The 21,599-nt window shown below is 41.3% G+C and overlaps 1 protein-coding gene across 1 annotated transcript in view; it reads left to right on the forward strand.

Annotated features, from left to right (window-relative positions):
- Positions 1-21,180, forward strand: part of pdia5 (protein disulfide isomerase family A, member 5) — a 73,717-nt gene extending 52,537 nt beyond the window's left edge. The window contains exons 12-17 of the mRNA XM_085374403.1: positions 4,275-4,345; positions 5,032-5,195; positions 5,638-5,768; positions 9,284-9,354; positions 18,932-19,066; positions 21,100-21,180. Coding sequence (XP_085230529.1) covers positions 4,275-4,345; positions 5,032-5,195; positions 5,638-5,768; positions 9,284-9,354; positions 18,932-19,066; positions 21,100-21,180 — 653 coding nt within the window. The remainder of the gene's footprint in view (positions 1-4,274; positions 4,346-5,031; positions 5,196-5,637; positions 5,769-9,283; positions 9,355-18,931; positions 19,067-21,099) is intronic.
- Positions 21,181-21,599: the final 419 nt, after the last annotated feature.

Here is a 21,599-nt window from a genome sequence, read left to right on the forward strand (position 1 = left end):
CACAGCATTGGAGCTTCGGTGCAGTTTCTTAATGGCCCTGCTGTCAGAGTGAGATTAATGGCCTCCCAAACACCACCATCAGCTTTCATTCTTGTCCACCTTTCTCACCGTCCTCTGTACGGTGCACAGCAGGGGAGCGAAACCTCCAAACGAACCCTCTGTTTCCCAGAGCTGGCCTCATTACGTCCCCGGACCAAAAACAAACATTGCTCATTGTTGTTTGTTCAGATTGTTGTTCCAGCTGATATAGCTGTAAATGACGTGATAATGTTTGGTCCCAGACGATTGGGCTTTGGCTGGCTTAACGGGTGGTTCAGAAGCAGCCGCAGGTCAAGCTTACCCCTGCAGTGGGCACAGACGAGTTGACCTTACAACACGAGTTGTCCTAACACATGTAACGTTTCCTGTGACACAAACACCTTTTCACCTTTCTCTCTTTTTCGGTGCATTTCAGTTTGTTTTGGGGGTTTTTTTTATAATAGCTGCAGTGATGTGGAGCCAGGGTGTTCATTTTTTTGACTCTGATCTCTTCACCCCCACATACACTCTGAATCAGCAATATTTCTGTGTTTTCCTGTAAGCTCCCGCCCTCCCCTACACACACACACACTTGCACACGCCCTCCCCTACACACACACCGACCGTGGCCCTTATGCACCACTTTTTCCCGAATGCCGAGCAGGGATGACGCAGAGCACAGGACGGACGTTTGCTTTTGTCTCTTACTCATCGCTTTGAAGGGTCAGACAAAGTCCTTGTAGTCACTCTGGTTCTCTGGTAAGCCTCAAAACAATCTGCATGATCACACACTACAGTCAGTCAGTTGAAAGAGAAGCAGCTTTTCTATCCCACAAGGCATATCACACTTGATTTATAGCTTGCGCCAGTGCTGCATTGTATATTGAAGAAAGAAATTCCTGAACTGTTATGACAAGGGCAATTTAACAGGTTTGGAAAAGCACCAAGTTTGTTTCATGCATCTGTGCACAACAGCACTGAGCACATTCACACAAGCGCTCATCCCTGATCAAACGGCATATTCATAAGATCTTAAGACAAAGCGTCTTGTACACTGGGCGATAAATTACTGTGTTATATATATTTAAAAGTTGGTTGTTTTTTTGTTTTTGTTTTTTTATTGTTTTTAAATCTACAAATAAAATGTTTGCTAGTCACTCACTGCTCATGCAACATTAAATGTACCGCTTACATCAAACACGGTTTATTTACAGCAAGCTATACGCTGCAAATTGTGTCTTCTGCTTCTCGATGAAAAAAGGGTTTTTGGTAAAACTGAGATTTGTTGTGATTTATAACGAGGGGTTGATGATCTACTGAAAGTTTCCAGAAGCCTGATCACAGATTGGCTCTAATGACGTTTTTGTTTTAAAACTTGTAACTTTTATTGCATTTAACATATCAGCCATGCTACAGTGTTTTAGTCCAGGACGTTTTTGGAAGGTATTCCCTCCCACTCGTTGCCAGATTTGGTCTCATCAGCCACAACATATTGCCAAAACATTATAACTAAGCTCACATAGCTTTGTGGTTCTGTTTTTCTCATGTGGGTAATCTTTTTTCCCCCCCCCCATTGCCACGGCTTCCTTTTGTAATAGATTTTGCCATATTTTCTCCCATCTAATCGTCAGTCCAGGGAAAGATGTACCTTTATAGCCCTTATGCAACACTTGTTCCAAATCCCGAGCAGGAACAACGCACTTGTGTTCTTCCTCTCTGTATACAGCCATTTCATTTGGTGCACCTGCTCAACTGCCTGTCAGCCAATTACATGGCAGCATCTGTGTGTTTAGACATGCTGAAATGAAGTGGCTGAAGTTCAAACTGAGCATCAGAAAAGAAGAAAAGGGTGATTCAACCTCTTAAGCCCAAACGCCTAACCGATCTCCTGCCTTTTGCCCCTGTATCTGGGAGCGTTGGGGCTCAAGAGGTTAAGTGATTGTAAATGAGGCTGTTGGTGCCAGCTTGAAGCAGATGGGCTACAGCAGCAGAAGACCAGACCGAGGGCCACTCCTGTCAACAGGAAACTGTAGTTGCGGTTCACACAGGCTCACCAAAACAGAAACAAACAATTACCTGGTTTGATGAGTCCTGGTTTCTGCTGCAACATGACCAAACGACATGAGTGCATGGATCCATTCTGCCTTGTAACAATAGTTTAGGCTGCTTGTCCAGTGTCAGGGTGTGAGGTTTATTTTCTTGGCAAAATTTATTCTCGTAGTACCAACTGAGCGTTCTTGTCACACCACAGTCTGAGTGCCTTTGCTGACCATGTCCATCCCTTTCCCGCTTCCACCATGACAACGCACCATGTGACAAACCCCATTTCAAACGTGTTGCTTGAACATAACGGTGAGCCTCCACAGTCACCAGATCTCTATCTAAACGAGCGCCTTTGGCATGTGTTGCAACTGGAGATTTGCATCATGGATGTGCAGCTGACAAATCTGCAGCAGCTGTGTGATGCTGTCATGTCAACATGGAGCAAAATCTCTGAGGAAAGTTTCAGTAGAGAAAGTTGTTTTAGTAGAGACAGATTATTTATGACTCTGTTAAAATATTTGTCTTGACTTAATTTGTTTTCATTTTTAAAAGACCCAATAAAAACCCATCAGTGTGGATGTAACCACAATTTTCTTACTTGGAGACAAACACACTCAAACTATACCTTGTGCACAGATCCCTGAGAGTGGAACATGTAGTAAGCAATCAAATATGACTTAACTCTCCTTGCAAACACGATATACTCTTGCTGCCTCGCTTACAGTTTCACCCTCAGCATGCTAGCCGTGCACCCTCTGGCAAACCAGGGTGAAGCAGCAAGACACCAGAGAATTACACGGGTTGGTTGCTTGATTCGCCCAGACAGCTCTGAGCGCGTAATGCTCTGCAATCTCTGCAGAGCATTACGCGCTCAGAGCCAATCTTCTAGGGTTGAAGGTGTTTCTTGAGAAATGTAAGCGTATGCTTTGATTAGATTTAAGAGATGATTTCTTGTTCTTGTCTCATTCATGTGACTGTTTTAGTTGACTGGTTGAAGGAGCTGGGTTTTGTTAGCTGGCCATAGATTCATCAATAATGATTGGAATAAAGGTAAAGGGGTATGTTTACCACTGTGTTGCATCACCTGCTGTTTTAGCAACACTATAGGAATGAGAAAGCTTGGTCTGTGTGGAGACCAGCTGTTTTAGTTTTGAAAACAAAATGTTAAGCCATCGTCCCTACAGGATATCTTTTGTTTTCTTTTTTTATTTTATTGCGCGGCACTTTTTCTGTACTGCATCTCGGATACAGTGCTATTATGGATGGTGAGCTACTCTGACGGTTTGTGTCTTTAAATGGAGTGACACAGATGCTGATATGTAGTACTCTTTGCTTCCAGAAATGGTCCTGAGCCCATATCAGTTTAATGCACTGCCTGAGGGCCCAAAGGTCTCAGTCAATACTTATTAAGCTTTCCAAATTCCTTCAATCTTTTATTTATTTATTTTGGTGATGTAGGCAATAAAATCTGCACACTTTGTGAAACATTGCTTTTGAATTGCTCCCATCTTTACCTCTGAAGTACTCAGCCTCTCAAGGTTGCCATTTTTTTCAGTAGCCAGTCAAGTAAAAACAATGTTAACTAATTAATATTTTTAAAATTATTTTCAAATCCTTTCGTTCTGATTTGAGTTATGTTTAAATGGCACACTTTGTCCTTTAACCTCCTAAGACCCGAACTCTTCCACGGCATGCATTTTTAATTTCTCTTTGATATTTGGGCTGATTGGGACCTGATGAATGTAAAAACAAAGAATCATCGGATTTTTTTTTTTTTTTTTTTTTTTTTTTTTACCCGATGTTTGTTTCTAAGAAAAATGAGAGCCACATATGAGGATATTCGTTTTAAATTTGTATAAAACAGAGGCAGTATAATGTCCTCGTAGGTGGATATCAGGCACTTGGAGAGCAAAATTGAGTATTTTGGTCTAGACAACCCAAAATGTGATGTCCACATATGTGGACGCCGGGTCCTAGGAGGTTAATGTTGTTCTCTGTGCCTTATCTTGATTATAATGAGCACATGTTCCTGTAAAATACAGATATTCTTATATCTAAATAGCCGCTTCTGAGGGATTATTTAAAACGTATTCAGGGCTAGGTTGAACTGAAACACTAGCAGATGTTGTTATTTTGTTGATTTTTCTTTTTCTCCATTTGCTGTCTAATCCTGCCATCAGTCAGCCTCTAATGTGCATTTTTTAACTCTTTAGGGTGTGGCCACTGCAAGAAAATGAAGCCAGAGTACGATGAAGCTGCTGAAATACTCAACAAGGGTGCAGATGTAAGTCTCTCGACCTTTCTTTGTTTGTTTACAGCATGCATATCTACAGGCCTGTGTGCTTCATATCTCAGACTCTACTGAGCACACACCGTCATGTGTCATTAGCAGATCATAATAATCCCTCTTTTTTGGCTTTAAGGCTTTTGGCCGTTGCAGCTTGACACGCTGGTCAGCCTGTCCAACAGCCCAGCTTTTGATGTGTTTCTGATTAGTGGGCCGTGTTACTCACCTCTCCTCTCCCCCCATTCTGTCCTCAGTGGTAATCTAACACTCCCCAGCCAGGGGCAGGGCCTATAAAACTGTAGCCTGGTGACTGTAGCAATTATCTCACCCGTGAACGTCCCCCCGGCCCGGCGCTTGGACCTTGTCCTTGTGGCTTTCTGCCCAGCACTGGAGGTCAATGGGAAAAGCCTGCACATTATCTAATTCGAATGGACGGGAGCCACTGTCACCCTGAGCTCTTTAGACCCAGCGTATCATTATTTTTCCCCCCTTGTTTTTCTGCTAATGTTACTGATGTTTCTAATGCAGTGCTTTTTTTTATACACAGATGGCGTAATCTTTTTCCCAATGTAGCTGGTGTCATCAGATAGGCTAGACTGAGTGACCATTTATGCTCTAATTGAAGAGATTAGTCTATAGATCTTATTTTACCAGTGCCCTGTCTGCTTTTGTAACGTCTGCAGAGTCCGGGTGTTTTGGCAGCAGTGGATGCCACGGTGCATAAGGCTGTGTCGGATCGCTTCAAGATCTCTGGTTTCCCAACGGTTAAGTACTTCGAGAAAGGTGAAGAGAAGTACACGCTGCCACAGCTGCGAAACAAAGACAAGATCATCGAGTTCATGCACAAGTGAGTCTGACGCTTAACCGACAGCTTGATCGCTTCAAAAGTTGAGCAGTTAAGTGAAGCACTGATTGGCCGTAGCACCGGCTTTTCAAGACTTCCTCCCACTGTGAGAGAATAATCTTTGGAAAGGGTCAAAAAGTAATGGACTTGCAATGACATCAGTCCAGCTGTGGCATCTGCAGGCTCCATAAAGTCATAGTCTGCAATCACAGGTCAGCAGACATAATTTTATATCAGGCTGACATAAAGTGTGACTCAGTGTGAGTTCCATTATATCACCGGTAGTTACATAGTAAGCTTTTATTCATTTATTCCTTGGCCCACAAAATAAAGACAAAATCTTGGTAGAAACTGTATTTATGTTACCTTTTCTACAGTAAATCTGAGGCAATTTCCCCTTCCCTGGAGTGCACGTAATATTTTCACTTTATTTCATCCCCCGCAGTCCACAGGCGCCTCCTCCACCGGAGCAGTCTTGGGAGGAGAAACCCTCCAGCGTCAGCCATCTTGGGTCGGAGGATTTCCGAGAGGCTCTGAAGAAGAAAAAGCACGCTCTGGTCATGTTCTACGCTCCCTGTAAGTGTCTTTAATACTAAAATCAACTCCTTTCAGCATCTGCGAACAAAATCAGAAGGAAGCTCTTACACAAACATCTGGAATGGCTGAAAGCCTCATCTGTAACTGGCAGCTTTCGCAAGCTCTTGTATTTCATCTGCTCGGGCTGTTGTGATGAAAATATCAAACGTCTGTGAAGCTGTCGCAGCCGCGTGCGATCGCAGCTTCGTCCTCTTGAACTCTGTGCGATCGTAGCCTGGACTTCAACCAGCGTGCATACGTAACTCTGAGCTTCTTGCCAAACCTCGTCATTGGGCAGTATATAAAAAAGCCACACCTAAGCCACAGGGAGACTGAGTCATATTACTAAAAGAAATATGAACAAATCACTTTTCCACCTTTTTATATTTTCAGCCCTGAGAAACAGACAAACAACAGATTAGTGACTGGACTTCCATGAAAGAAAAGGCAGAAATCTCTGTTTTCGACACGCTTCATATGTGTCCTCATGCAAAACACAGGAGGAATACAGATTAGGAAGGCTAATTATCAATACACACAGACTCACACATGCACCTCTGTCCCTGTTAGGGAGGTTTTTTTGGCCCTTTTTCTGCCCTTTGTTTCTGATGAGGGCTTCAAAGCATGCGACAGGGCACAGCAGTCAGGCTGCTTCCTCTTCTGGGCCCTTTGGTGCTTCCCTCTACAAAGAGATGCTCCAGATGTACATCAGGCCGCGTCAACCTGCCGCCCTCCCAACTCGTCCGCCCCATTTGCACCTTGCTCGCTAGTGTCTTATTAGTGAAGGAGCTTGTGCTAATGGAGCATTTGATGAGATACAGCTGCTTTCTAAAACATCAAGGCTGGAAACGCTTCAGACAGAACAATCGATATAATTTTAGCAGAGGCTTGGGCTATTATCCTTTAGCCTCAAATCTGCATAATTGAACCCTAAACTAAAATTAAATGCTGGAACATCATCTTTGTCTCCTTTCGCATGCGTTCTGTGTTAAATTAAAGCATTTTCTGATTCACTCAATACCCATTTGTTGGCCCGCTGTATACTGTTGATCGGTCAGTTTGAGACATAACACTTTGGCGCGTTTAATGTTCTTTTTTTTTTTTTTTTCCTTCCGTACTTTCCACGATTCATCGAACTAAGGGGAGATATTCAAATCCAGGCTGTTACAGCGCATCCACAGGGCGGTTACTTTGCATTCATCAACCCTCGATTTCACTCAGATTCACTCTGTCTGCGATGGTAATTATGAGAAAGAGGAGTTTAAATGTGCAGGTACAGTCAAGAAATGAGAACTGCAGGAATCATTATCAACTCAAAGTCATTTTTTACCTGTTTTTTGATGACCGAAGGTACAGTAAAATATAAAGGCTGAAAAATTCCTGTACTTGCCATGCAGAGCAAAACCCCGTTCCTTTCTTCAGTTTAACTGCTAATTTAAGGCAGTCTCTAAGCTGCACCAGGGAGCTGCCTGATCAGCCTCCTGTTTCCTTCTGTGAGGGAAAGACGCGGACAACGATTGTATTTTTGATACACCAGTTTCAAAATTGCGACAGGACATTTACAGGTTTAAAGGCCATTTAATGTTGCAGCTAAAAGGGTAATTCAGCAGGAAATGGGTTGTGAGCGGTGCTGAATGCTCTCTTAGGGAGACTGCTCTGAAAGGGTTGGCAAATGTGTACTTGCACAGTTGACATATAATCGAATTGAGAGAGAGTTATGTGTGCGTGCGCGTGTGTGTGTGTTTGTGTCTATGATGCCTGTGGACATACGTAGTCAGATATGTCCACTTGCAGCCTGTGAAAGAAATCTTAATAGTGCAGCTTATAGTGATATTTTATTTTCTTCTTCCCACTTGTGATGTCAGTTTGCCAGATAGATTTCCTTCTGCATTATGACAATAATCAAACTGTATATAAAGGATGGACTTGGCTTCTAGCTCTGAAAAGTGAAGCCATTGTGAAAGTGGAAATTGACTGGACTGAAAAAAGCGGCCGGCGAGTCTGGTTCATTGAAAGCAAAAGACAAAAACAAAATGATAGCTCAAGACTTTTGCACATTATTGTACTGTATATTTTTTCTAATCGTAAGTATGGGTACAAAAGAAGTCTGAGTTATAGAGAAGTCTGTAGAAAAATGAGCCTCGGGTTCATTTGATGAGTTCAAATAGTTTTGGGTGAGTTTAAAGTTCAAATTTAAGTCATTACTTTGAAATTGTATTTATTAAGAAAAATGTTTATTTTGTAAATTACACGCCTTAATAGAAGGGCTTTCCTAATGGCGCCTACGTCCATCTTTGAAATACAGTCTGTGACCTGAACACAAGTGACATCCATGGGGGAAAAAGGCCTTTGCTGCTTTTGTCTAAAAGAGCATCTTATCCCTGTCCGGCACCTTTGAAAAGAAATGGAACACCATCGGGCCTTGTTACCTAAAATCCTTCTCTGGCCTCTAGTTTTGTGGCCAAATTGGAGAAACATCCCCTGCAGCCCCTTGCAAATATTTGTAATGAAAAGCCTGAAACCAGAAAACTGTTGCAGCAAAAGATTCATGGCCTTGGGGGAAAGCATGTTCAAGCAGGTTCTCCCATCATTTTTCAGTGACTGAAAATCCATTTATTGAGTTAGATGACTCAGATGTTTAGCTAACCGTAATATCTCCTGATCATTCAGCCGGGTGTAGGGACTGTATCCGCAGTTGGCCGACAACTCATGTCCCAAACGTACCATCAGAATTTGCTCTGGAGAGTCGATTGGACAACTGCCACAGCCTTATGTAGACCTTCAAAAAGTAACAAATTCTTTTAAGCATATTGTTCATTATGCTTCAGGGTTTAATTAGCTTTTAACCCTAACTCGGCACATGAAAGTGTCTTGCTAGTCACCCACTGCCAAGCTGCTTTCTTCTTCATGGGCAATTTATTTGTCACCACAAGGGGTATCCTTGCCTTTTCTTATTTCCAAAAGGGGCAAAGGGTTGTTTTTAATTAACAGAAGAAGGACTGCATACTTGACATTATCAACAAAAGATTAAAGCAAATGAGCAGGTCTAAGAAAACGTCACATTTCAGCAGAAACTGAGAAGAAAAGTTGTCAGAACAGCAAACAGTCTCCCAGTACAAAAAGTCATCACTCTTTTATTAATGCACTGCAGCTAGAGTTGGAAAGGCTTCCTCCTCCTGGTCAGCTCTGTGGACAGTTAATCATCCTGCTTCCACCTACAGAAAACAAAAGAGCTGTCTATAAATGTGCTCTGTAGGTATTGGCATACTGTATATGGAGTGCTGTTGGAGTACAGAGTCGGGGAGGTAGCGTTTATGATGCCAATAAATAGATCTACAGTCTCTCATAATATAAAAGTGACCTTGTTAGTAACCGGCAGTATATACTTGCATGTGTTCTGTGTCGTCTTTCGGTATAATTCTCCGTTTAGGGCATGAAGCTCGGTTTTGCGGTGCAAATGTATGATGATAATAGATATAGTTGTGATAACAGCCCATCTGCTTGTTCTTTTCCAGGGTGTCCACACTGTAAAAACGCTGTCCCCCACTTCACCACCGCAGCAGAGCTCTTCAAAGAGGATCGCAAGGTTCGTGTTGCTTTTTCACATACTCACTTAGATATGTGATTACTGGCTCTGATGGCGGCGCAAAGATGCCTCTAACTGGAGCTGTGCTTACAGTAAACATCACGGTTTTAGGTAATCGGCTCACAGTTAGAAGATCGGTATTGATTTGAATAAATATTGATTTGAAACCTTTCCGCGCAGTGTTCAGGCTAAAGTTAAAAAAGACAAATAAAACAAATTCTAGCTGCTTTTTTATCTTGTTTTGCTGTATCGTGTCTTTCACAACAAATAAAATAGTTATTTTAAAAGTAATGGAACAAAAGACGCAGATTTAGACCAACAAGGGACCTGATGTTGCAGAAACAAAATATTACAAATGACATAACGTATTTCCACCGTGGTCTTGACAGGCCGTAATCCTGTGTGTCTGCTTTATTACAGTCTTTCGTGACAGGCTGTAGTCATTACTAGATCTAATTTCTTCCAGGTTCTATTCAGTTACACTCAGGCTCAAAGCTTATCACTGTGAAATTATTAAGATCTTGTTTGTTTGCTTGTATTTTCCATCTTTAGGTTAGAAATGATTTCTTTCTTTCTTTCATTTATTGTGTTTGTGTTAAGCGTTCCCTGGACATACACAATATATCCACTCACCAGCCACTTCATTAGGTACACCTGCTCAGCTGCTCATTAATGCAAATATTTAATCACCAAATGTAAAACAAGCGTCAGAGAGGAGAAAGAGGGTTATTTAGGTGACTCTGAATGTGGCATGGTTGTTGGTGTCAGATAAGCTGGTTGAACCTTGAAGCAGATGGGATATTTTCCTTGCAAACCTTTGGCCACATAGTACCAGCTGAGCTTTGTTCAAATGCCACAGCCTGCCTGAGTGTTGTTGCTGATCATATCTATCTGTCTATGTGCGCAGTGCATGCATTTTCTGAAATCTCAAATCATCTGAAATCAGTTACTTGAACATGATAATAAAACCTGATCCCACCTGGCTCTAGAATGGTGTGCCTACTAAAGTGTCTGTTAAGTATTATCGGGAGGGGAGGGGGGAATATGTCACATTTTGGGAATTCTTTTCCAAAGTGGACCACATAAGTTGCACTTTAAAGATCTGAATATGTTTGAAATGTTCAGACATCATCATGATTCACATTAATTTATCCTCTGTAGTCTTCACAGATGCTTTTTTTGTATTTTCTTACAGCTTGAAAGGTGTTAGTTATAAAAACAAAAGAACGAGCATTTGCAGAGTAAATGCATTTGCATATTTGATGCAAAGTTATCAGAAAGTCTTTCGATTGTCGTTAACTTGAGAATTCACATCTTTAAAATGGTAAATGGCCTGTATTTGAATAGCGCTTTTACTAGTCCCTAAGGACCCCAAAGCACTGAAAGTCCTCTCGCCCCATTCCTAATAATTGTTTTCATGTCTCACACAGGAATAACTGGTAATTGGCTTCCACCTATAGAAGGCTTTTGACCTTAGTTGGTTTTTACATAGTGTTTGACAAGCGCACTCAGAACAGTAGCAGAGGAGCTGTAACTTAGGGTTCAGTGTCTCCACTCCACTCCAGTCCACTCAAGTTTGACCTTTTAGATGAAGCACCACACTGTTGCATCAAATTTTCTGCAGGCTTGGGGTTTGGAGGTTAATGGAGGTTCATGTAGTGGCAACAGGACACACTCACGCTCATCCTCCATCATCCCCACTCCCTCTCGTTACTTACCCTCAGGGACTCATGTCCTGACACCCTCCCACTCTTGCTCATTTCTGTTAATACCCTCTGACTGCAGGGCTTATTTCCAAACCTCTTAAACCACAACTGTGTGACTCACTCTCTTGCTCTCTCTCCCTTTCAAACATGCAGGAATTTTGGACACGTGTCAGGCAGCGCTCAAAGCTAAAGTATCAGATTGAAGTGACAAAAAAACCCCATCTAATTGCTGCCTTATCATTTGTGAAGTCTCATCAAAATGCTTAATGCTGAATAGCTGTTGTTCCAGTATTTCTCGGACCGTGTTGCTGTCTCAGTTGTTTGGAATTTTTCTAAATCAATGTCAGATGGTGTCCTCAGCAACTTAGCCATCTATTTTTCTGAGGCAATTCTTTGTAACATTTCTCAATAACATTAATCTTCAACAGATGAAAATGAAAATGCTTTAAACCTTTTTTTTTTTTTTTTCCTTGGGAAATTTGGATATCAGCTGCAACTGTAACACATCATTTCATTTATTCATTTCTGCAGAAACTCACACTCGCTTCCTTCATTTCTAAATACTGAAGTAGATCTGTGCATTTATAAATAACCATAATTTCAGTCAGATCGAATGGTCAATGCCCGACAAGCCAAAATAATAGAGCTGAATATTTAAAAAGAGGTTTGTGTGGTTTTAAAAGTTGATGGATTTAACCCTTAAAAATGTATATTTAAATTTAGCCATAAATCTGTTTAAATTAATCTTTTCTTGCACTTCCGCTGCTTTTAGTGATTGAGTTTATTTTTTTTGAAAAAAGGATCATGTATAATAACATAAATGTTACCATTTGATGCATTGTATCAGAGTTAGCTAGAAGCTCATTTACATCTGCAGTTGCTTGGCAGATTACATGCAGAAGGTTTTCTGCTTCTTTAGCCCAACTGCTTCGAGGTCTGCTGCTGTTTTCAGATCCCTCACTTTAAGACTCTTGCATTTACTTTTCAATTCCAGTAACTTTTTGTTTGCACCTTGTAAGATTTTATCTTGTAAGGTAACAACGATTCTTACATTTTCCATCAAGAAACACACAACATTGATAACCTGACCACATACTACAATATTTACTTTATATTTTAAGCAAGACTTTCGCAACAGCCAGAAATGTACTATGAGACTCAGTATTTGGGACCACAACCTTAAAGCAGATCCTTCACGCTTTTTCTTATTTTCTGTCATATACACTCACCAGCCACCTCACTAGACTGACCTGTTAAACTGCTTGTTAATGTAAATCTCTAAAGACATGGAGACACAACAACCTGCTGAAGTTCAAATCAGAATCTCCACAGAAAGGTGATTTAAATAACTCTGAACATGACCCACCATGTGTGGCACCAACACAGTAACTTAAAAAACGTCTTGTTGAGACCAAGGCCAAAGTTTTTTGTAGGCTAGAGCAGCAGAAGACCACACAAAGTACCACTGTCCGCTAAAAACAGGAAACAAAGGCTACAATTCGGCAGTAGAAGACTGGATAAAAGTTGTTTGGTGTGATGAGTCTGTTTCTGCTGCACCATTCAGATGGTTTGAATTTGAAAGCATCAGTCCTCTCTGCCTTGCATCAACAGTTCAGGCTGCTGCTGGTGGTGCAACGATGTAACAGTGTGGTGGATAGCTTCTTGTCCATTTGGGGACCCTGAATATGAATTTACCACTGTCTCTGACCATGTCCATCCCCTATGACCACAGTGAAACCATCTCCTGATTGCTGCTTCCAGCAGGACAATGCTCCATGTTATAAAGCTCAAGTCATCTCAAACTGGTTTTGCGAACTGACATTGAGTTCGTTGTCGTCAAATGGCCTCCACAGTCACCAGATCCAATCTTCCAATAGAGCACCTTTGGAATGTGCTGGAATGTTGTTGATTCCAGAGGGCGGAGAAGAATAGCCAGACTTCATCAAGCTGAGGTGAAGGCAATAGAAATTCGAATAACTACTCATTACAATCAAGTTATGCACAAGATAGGCTGGTTCTAACCTTGTTAAAGTTCAAAGAAGAGAGACTGAAGTGTCATTATTGAGACAGTTGGAGCTGCACTCAGGTCCATTGGAAGACTGATTTAGCAAAGCAGGATATGAACATAACAAATCCACTTTAAGTTGCTTTAAACCATACCTTGAGTTTCGAGGTTATGATGAAAGTAGCACAAGCTGCATAATCAGGGGACCTGCATTCGTGTGGAAGTCACACAGATGCACAGTTTTAAGATGTATTTCCCTCTTGTCGTTCCCCCAGTAGCCAGAGGAGATTTGAAGTTTTGTTTGAACAGGACTAAATCTGCATAGTGGGTACTTGTGTTTACTTGGCAGTTCTCTCTGTTTATCAAGACAAGCCCCAGTGTATTATGCCAGACCGGTGTTGATCACAGTCTGTTAACTGCCCTTGCCTCATTTACCAAAGACTAACACGGGCTTAGCTGCAAGCTTTGAAGACACAAACAATTAAAACTCCACATTCTGCTGTATATCAGCATGGGAGCCGTGTACAGGGTTCGTTCCATGCTGTTCTGTCTTTTCTCCAAATTCCAATCAATACCAGCGTTAAAGGTGCACATGGGCTGGAACAGCACTGCGATGAGAACACAGTTTCATTAGGGAATTTAAGGATTTGCTTAATATAACCTACCCTGTGGCTGCTACTGTACTGGTAAAATCATAGAGAAGCACACTGGTTCGTCTTGACCACAGCGCTGCAGAAATCAAGATTTCCCCGTGGAGCTTTTGACCTCTGCTGGCGCTTTGCAGTTGTTTTTGTATGCATGGCTCCCTGTTAGGGGTTCTGCGCACATCAATGAGGAGCTGTATATGCTCCAATCTACACAAACTACCAATGATGTCAACCTCTTTCAGTCACCAACAGGTGGTGGTAATGTGTGGAGATGTGATGCAATGCTCGAGCAACAACGGGGAATGAGTTTGGCTTTTGTGTTTTTCTGTATTTATCTGCAGGAAATTTGTTTCATCTTTTGAACACTTTGTTAAGTTCAATGCCTTGTTCTCTTGCTATGTTAATTCACTAGTTTCCTGCTTATTATTAGTCTATAACCCAGTCAGAAGTAAATACAGGAGAATTGCTGATACTGATACCTATGAAAGCCTGTTTCCATCACTAAAAAAAAGTATCAATAACTCGAAATTTCTTATTATCCGGAAGGATATGGCGCAGGAGAATGCACACTCAAAACCAGATCGCAAGAAATTGGCGCTTTCGAGAGTACATTTGCTGATATGTGATTGATTTAGCTAATAACACAAGGATTTCATCATTTGTGAAGTCATGCTGAAAATAATCAGCAATTTGTGCATTCATGACTGGATGTAATACTGGTAGCTTAGCTGTAGCATTTGTAGCTGAGGGCTTCAGCTTCCGGGTAACAAGGAAATGACGTCATTCCCGTAGATTACAGATTGGCAGCGCTAACTTGAAATTTCGAGTTAATAAGTCGAAATTGGCTTCCATAGAGATACCTTTAACCAATTGTGTGTGAATGTGTGTGTGAATGGGTGGATGACTGAATGTAGTGTAAAGCGCTTTGGGGTCCTATGGACTAGAAAAGCGCTATACAAATGCAGGCCATTTACCATTTACCATTTAAGTCAGCTTATGTAGGGGAGAGCAATGTGTCAGGATTTATGTGATGGTTTGCAAATTCCAAGCACATTTTAATGACCACTGAATCACTGTGATTTGTACTTTACACAATATTTAGTTAACCCAACACACCTTTCAGCTTTTCATGTATTTTGAACGTTCATATGTCAATGAACAATATTCTTCACTCTCATTGGTAGTCCCTTCAGTCACTCCTCATTGAAGTCATACAGTCTGTGGTCTGTAGCTGCCACGTCACTGCAAATCACCTCCAGTGTGTGCACAGCTGTAGTAACTTGTATATTAGTTCTTTGTAAAATTTGTTTTTTATTACCATAAGGCAGAGAAGACCTTTTATAGGTGTTTATGTTTTTATATTTTATATTAATCATACTGAGTTTACGTGTAATAAAATGTACAATGTAAATAAAAGTGCTATTGCCAGTCCCCATTACTCAGTTGATGCTTGTGTTGCAGCTACAATAAATCAAAGACGTGGTGTGTTACAGTAACCCCTTCAGTGCTGTGTCACTCTTTAATATGAGCTAATGTATTCCTTGAGGTGGTTTCAGTCCAGCGTATGCAGATCCATGTTAGATATTACAAGCACAGGTACTTTGTTGTTAGAACAGAGGTAGCTCTGAGTGTAGCTGTACCTCTTTGTTCCTCGGTTTGACGCTGGTAGAGATACTAGGCCAAATGGTAATATGCTGCCCCCTAAAATTTCACTATCCAGCCAATAATATGATGTGGGGTCCTCTGTCACTTGAAGATGAATCAATAACGGAATTGGCTGAGGACCTTTTGAAGAACAACAGCTCTACGACTTCATTTTCTCCTGTCAATTCACGGCAACTCTGATTGATTGCACAGGGATGAGCATTTGGAGGGAGCCTGTAGTTACATTATACCCCTCATTGCAGCTACAGTGCCATCTCTAATGCTGCTGCTGCTTAAAGCACACTCTATGTATCTCAAATTGCCCTAACTTAAAGGTGGTTAAAGATTTCACAATTAAAAAAAGAAAAACACGTAGTGCTCAAGATCTTGTGGTAAATTGCCCAGGTATACAAAGAAGAGGGTAATTTTTGGTGGTTTCACCTTAATTTCTGTTGACTATTGTGCCTTTCCAAAGGTGATGCACCTCACTCTTGCTGAATATGCACAGCTTGCAAGTCCATGAAATACTCTTGTTGTGGGAGCACAGTGAAGAACAGCTTAATACACTTGATTAACAGACCAGAGAAGAATATCCCTTTATAGGCTCTCTCTTGTCTCATATGCGCTCCATTTGCTCCCTATCTTCGCTTTTTTGTTTGCCCGTGTCTATTCTGGTGATGCAGATGAAGTCGACATTCTGCTGCATTGTACCCATTTTAGCGATTTGTTGGCAATTGTGCAGATTTTCTGTCACTTGAGTATTTATATTTGCATACAAAACAAGGTGCATGTGTCTTGTAATTAGGACAAGAAAGTTTTCGAGTCGTTTGCGGTGCGGCATAAGTGTCAAATATTTCTCCTTCCGCAGCATGTCTGTCATTTCCACGTTTGGCTCGGGCAGACAGATAGACAGCGAGCGATTATTTGATGGTGACAAGTTCAATGTGGAGCACTCAGCACCCTGAGAGAGGGTGACATTTCTGCTGTCCAAAAGGACATGCTAAGTGAGCCATGTATCAGTGAGGCAGCATTTACGCCTCATTGGGACAGCTTGTCACACAGCCACGCAACATAAATCTCGCTTGTTGTTTTTATGCTCGCTGATTGTTGTTGGGGGGCTTTTTTTTTTTTTTTTTTTTGCACCACCCACATAAACAGACCAATGCGTAAGTCACTTTTATGCCTCCATCCCGGTGACAGCTGTAGCCTAAGGCATTATGTTTTCTCAATGCCCCCCCCCCCCCCCAATCCAGCCAGCCAGCCAGCCATCACCATGAATGTGATACATTATTGTGCTTAAAGGTCAGGACCCTCATGGCCCTTCCCTTCTTGTGAATATGATGATCTTGTCAATGTCAACTCAAGGATGAGCTGAAAAAAAAAGAAAGATCACAAAATGTGTTTTTGGCAGGTACTGAACTATTGCCATGCTAATTAGCTTAGCATGCTAATGCTAAGCATTTTCACAGATAATGGCACGACTCTTACATTACATTACATTTTACATTATGCCATGCCTTTGCCAAACTTATCTGTAGTTATAGCTTGAAACCATCATTTAGTGGTCATAATTTAAGAAATGGGGACCGTGTTGAGTCTTGTGCATGTCCCAAGCACCTCAAAATATAATGTTGTGTAAAAGTCTTAATCCGTCCCTCATTTCTTTGTATTTTGCTTCCAAGCAGCCAGACCGTCTTGATATTTTTAAAGTAGTCTTGAGCAGTAGGTCTTTCAAAGTTTTTATTTAGACATTGGCTGCTTTTTCACTTATTTTCAGACGAGTTCTTGAACTTGACCATTTTCAGAGGATTGTTTTTCTTAAATCTGACCTATGAATCAATGAAACACAAAAATGAACCTAACCAGTGTTTGTCTACATTACATCTGTACATTACACCTTATACAATGTTTTACATACATTGTATCTTTTGGCACTCTGTTACTATCAGCCTGTGGTAATTTTGTTTCTATTTCATTAGCTGAAACTAAGAAGAATGCCAAAGATAACACAGTTTGATAGACATAAAATAGTATTTTCAACAAGGGGAATCTCAAAAGGCTATCAGGTAAAAATCTGGTGTATTTCAGCATGTTGTGCAGTGTGTCCTTAAGAAAACTGACAAAGCCGTCATGAAGTGAAGTGGTTGGCTGGGGCCTTTCTGTGTGAAGTTTACATGTTCTCCCCATGCTGGTATGGGTTTTCTCCAGGTAAACTTTCCTCCCAGTCCAAAGACATATTGGTATTTCTTTCTGTTAGCCCTACGATAGATGGGTGATCTGTCGCCCTTTGACAGCTGGGGTAGGTTCCAGCTCACCCACACCCCTGAGTAAGATGTGTGGATAGCTGGATGGCTGGCAGGGGGGGAAATCCAGCAAAGACCTGACACGGGACTTGAGAGATGCATCCACTGCTCACTTGAACCCTTGTCAGAAATGGTCTCAGTGGAAGTTTAGCTCTCAAGAAGCCATTTATAAGAAAGGGAAATGGGGAGAAAAGGTTGAGGCGTGGCAAATTACACGAGAACTGGACTGAAAATCAGAAGTAACACATCTTATGGAGTGATAAATCAAATTTGAAATTATTGGTTCAAATTATTATCAATATGCAGGTCAACAGGCTGTGTTGAAGAATAAAGGGGAGCATATCAAATACTGACCGTCAAGCTCATTAGAACTGTACAGAATCAGTTTTTCTTCAATCTGTTTATGTTTACACACGTCTCAATAAATTGCTTCACCTGTTTCCTTATTTTCCTAGCAAATACAAAGAAATGAGAGTTGGCACAGTAGTGCTGTAGCTGTGTCCTCATTTGCATTCCTATAATATTCTTCACCTTTTTAATAGTAGCAATGTACAGACTTGTGATAAAGTTTGTTTCATCTGAAAATATACCGAGTTCTTAAGATCCACTGAAACAAAAGCTAACTGGCCATAAAATGGAAATGCATCGTGCGAATTCAAATAATTGTCATAGTGATAATAAAATAACAATAAATGGGAAGAATGCACCAGGAATAATAGAAGTAACACATAAACTACCTTGACTGTTTAATGAATGTCTGCGTTAAACCTATTAACTATTAAAGATAATGACTGCAGTTTTTGAAATTCATACTACAGTAAAGTTTCCTCGAATGTAGCTCAAAAGGAGATTTTCTGAGAAGTTTATGTATTCTTATGTACTAATTATGTCTCGGTAGGAAGTTTATTTAACAAGCTTATTACACAGCAGCCGTTTGACAGAAAATAGAAAGAAGAATCAGGTGTTACAAATCAAATTAATGAAGCCTCCGTTGTATATAAGCACGGAGCCTCAGTTAATGTGATTGGTCACGTCTGTGTTTCCTTGCTATTTTATGTCAGAATGGGTGCTGTGAAATGGGTCTGTTAGTTGGAGAAAACTTTTTACGACAAAAAAATAATATTTTCAGATTATTTACACACATCTAATTAAGGCACAGTCCCAAGCGCCTCATCTGAATACGGCAGGGTGCCAAGCGCCTTTAAAATCTTGTGAATTTAAAGCATGTTTTATTATGCGCACTGAAAGTGAATGCGCAATTGCCTGTTTCAGATCGTGTACGCAGCTGTGGACTGCACTAAAGGACAGAACCACGAGCTTTGCAAGCAGGAAGGGGTGGAGGGCTACCCAACATTCAACTACTACAACTATGGCAAGTTTGTGGAGAAGTACAATGGAGATCGAGGGGTAAGTGATTGGAGGCGGTTTATGATGTTGCAGTGAATGAACGTTCAGTGATGATCTGCATAGGGGGGGAAAAAGTACCCAATTATCAGAGAAACCAATAACCGCCAACAATTGTGTGGATTACAGTTGGATGGGGAAGGTTGTGAACTTTGTTTTTTAATATGTGCTAAAATATCATATTCCACAGATGTCCTGAGAGATAGATGAGAAGCATTTGTTACAACAGCAGATGATTACCGTCCATCTGTCCTGCACACCATCTTGAAGGAATTTATTCTTTCATGCAGAATGCATTAAACTGTTAGATGAGCTACGTGCCTCGGATCCCTCAGCATTTCTGTTGGCCTGAGTCAGGACTTTGTCTTCGTCATCCCAAGATGCTATCAGTGTGCGTGTCGCACGTCCTGACGTTTCTCCTTAGAATCTGCTGATAATTTTCAGAATCGATTGCTCCATCAATGATGATGAGCTGTCCTGGCCCAGATGCGGCTAAACAGGCCCAATCCATAATGTTCCCATCCCCACAGTGTTTGCAGTTGGGATCGAGTTCTCATGCTGAATCCCTCCATAGTGGATTCAGGAGGATTAACATTAGCAAATGTTAGAAAAGCTGTTCCCTGTCTCACACCTTACTTTTACTCTTATTTATTGCCCTACTGTTCTTAAAAGAAGGGCAACAATTTTGTTGTGTGCCGTAACTCTTTAGAGATGGTTCTGTAATCTTTTCCACCATCACGCGTATTAACAACTGCTTTCTGAGGTCTTCAGAAATCTCCTTTATTCTTGATTTGTGTCCTCAAACGTGTCATAACGAGCGCTCTTTAAATAAAAACACACCCGACTCAAATCTCAGTCATGGTTGATTTGTAATCCTCGTCATCCCATCGATAGAAAACACCCGAATATCCCATTCAGATTAATCCTAGAGGTCACATACATTTAATATTAGATGATTATTCTCAATATGTAAATGACCAAATCTAACATTTTAACTTAAGTGACCAACTTAGATTCTGTTTATCTCCTTCTCAAAGTGATGTGTTTACTGAGGTTATGTATTAGGTTCACATGTGTGCAGAAATATAGAAAATCTCAGATCACAAACTATTTCTGAGACTGCGTTTAGATCAGGGATGTCGAATTTTACATTGTGGACCACATGCAGCCCACGTTAATGTTAAGCAAGCTGGAACAGTGACACTAGATAATAACATATTTACATGATAAATGCATAAAACTGGAGATAAGGTCAAAGTACAATTTATAGAAAATATCCATTTTTTTTTCTTTTGGACTCGCTGTCTAAAAACTGACATTTCTATAGCAGATGGTCATTGAATTGTTTATCCACTACTTAATTACTTTGGTGTAGTATGTAAAGAAGGGATGGGGGTATCAATAAGAAAAGCTGTTAATCTTGAAATAAAAATCTGTTCACTCGCTCACTTTGCATTTCTCACAGACGTCTGGTCGGCTGGATTGGAGTCTGCCGAGTCGATTCTGACCCTCAGGCCTTGTGTTTGAGATGCATGATTTAGATAGTTCAGCTGGTTCAGAAATTAGAACAGGATTGAAAGTAGAGGAGAAAAAGATGCATCATTAATGCTGTTATTTCTTCACTCCAGCTGTTGCAGTTCTTCTCCCTGTGTCAGAAACTCAGAAACGACCTCCGAGATGTTGTTCAGTGACGGGGGGGGTGGGTTGGCTTTACTTTTTCCACACCTTGCCTCCCTCCCCCTGCCTGTGGACAGACTGCCATTCTTGGCCTGAAATCATGTGTCAACTGAATTATTTATAGCATCAAATGGTTCAGAGCTCAGTCCAGCTCAACTCAACCGTACGTGGAGAATTATCTGCGGGCAGCAGCAGAAAACACTGTGCAGCCTGACCTCAAGCACAGTGGCGGTATTTACATTTTGTCCTCCCCCTCAGCACCATCAGGTGAAGATGAGGTTTATCCACAGGACTGCCTGAGAACTTGCTTCAAGTTGAGAAATATGCTGTGGTGATTGTTACTTTCCTTGTCTTCACAGGAGGCAGGCTTCACGGGTTTCATGCGCAGCTTAAGAGGACGCGACCAGGAGAAGGTTGTCAAGCGGAAGGAGGAGCTCTGAGAGAAGCATGCGGGGAGTGGGGGGGCGGCGTGGGGTGGGGGGGCAATGCACTGTGACCCTTGAGCCTGGCAAAGGGCCCTTTCAGCACTGACGGGGGAGACTCGACAACCTCAGCGAAAGGCTATTTTTTTATACCGTGGTGACTCCGTTTGTAATAATACCAGAGTACTTGCTGTCAGACCAACCACTTGAGACTCGTGTTTTTCACGGATGTTCTGATGGGAAGAAAATACACAGACGAGGAAAAAAAGAAAAGGTTTTCTTGTTTTTTCCCAACCACTGTGACTGAATATGTGAAAAGCTACACCCTATACTGTATCTATGCAATACTGCCCCATGCTTAGCTCTGCAGGGGTTTGTGTGACTGTCAGACCACCATGGTGGTGGACCGGTGGTGGGCATCAGTATCTAACGGTGGA

The sequence above is a fragment of the Diplotaxodon limnothrissa genome, linkage group LG16, assembly GCF_057381915.1.
Source record: "Diplotaxodon limnothrissa isolate DT_005_m linkage group LG16, D_limnothrissa_male_GT1.1, whole genome shotgun sequence".
Classification (NCBI taxonomy): domain Eukaryota; kingdom Metazoa; phylum Chordata; class Actinopteri; order Cichliformes; family Cichlidae; genus Diplotaxodon; species Diplotaxodon limnothrissa.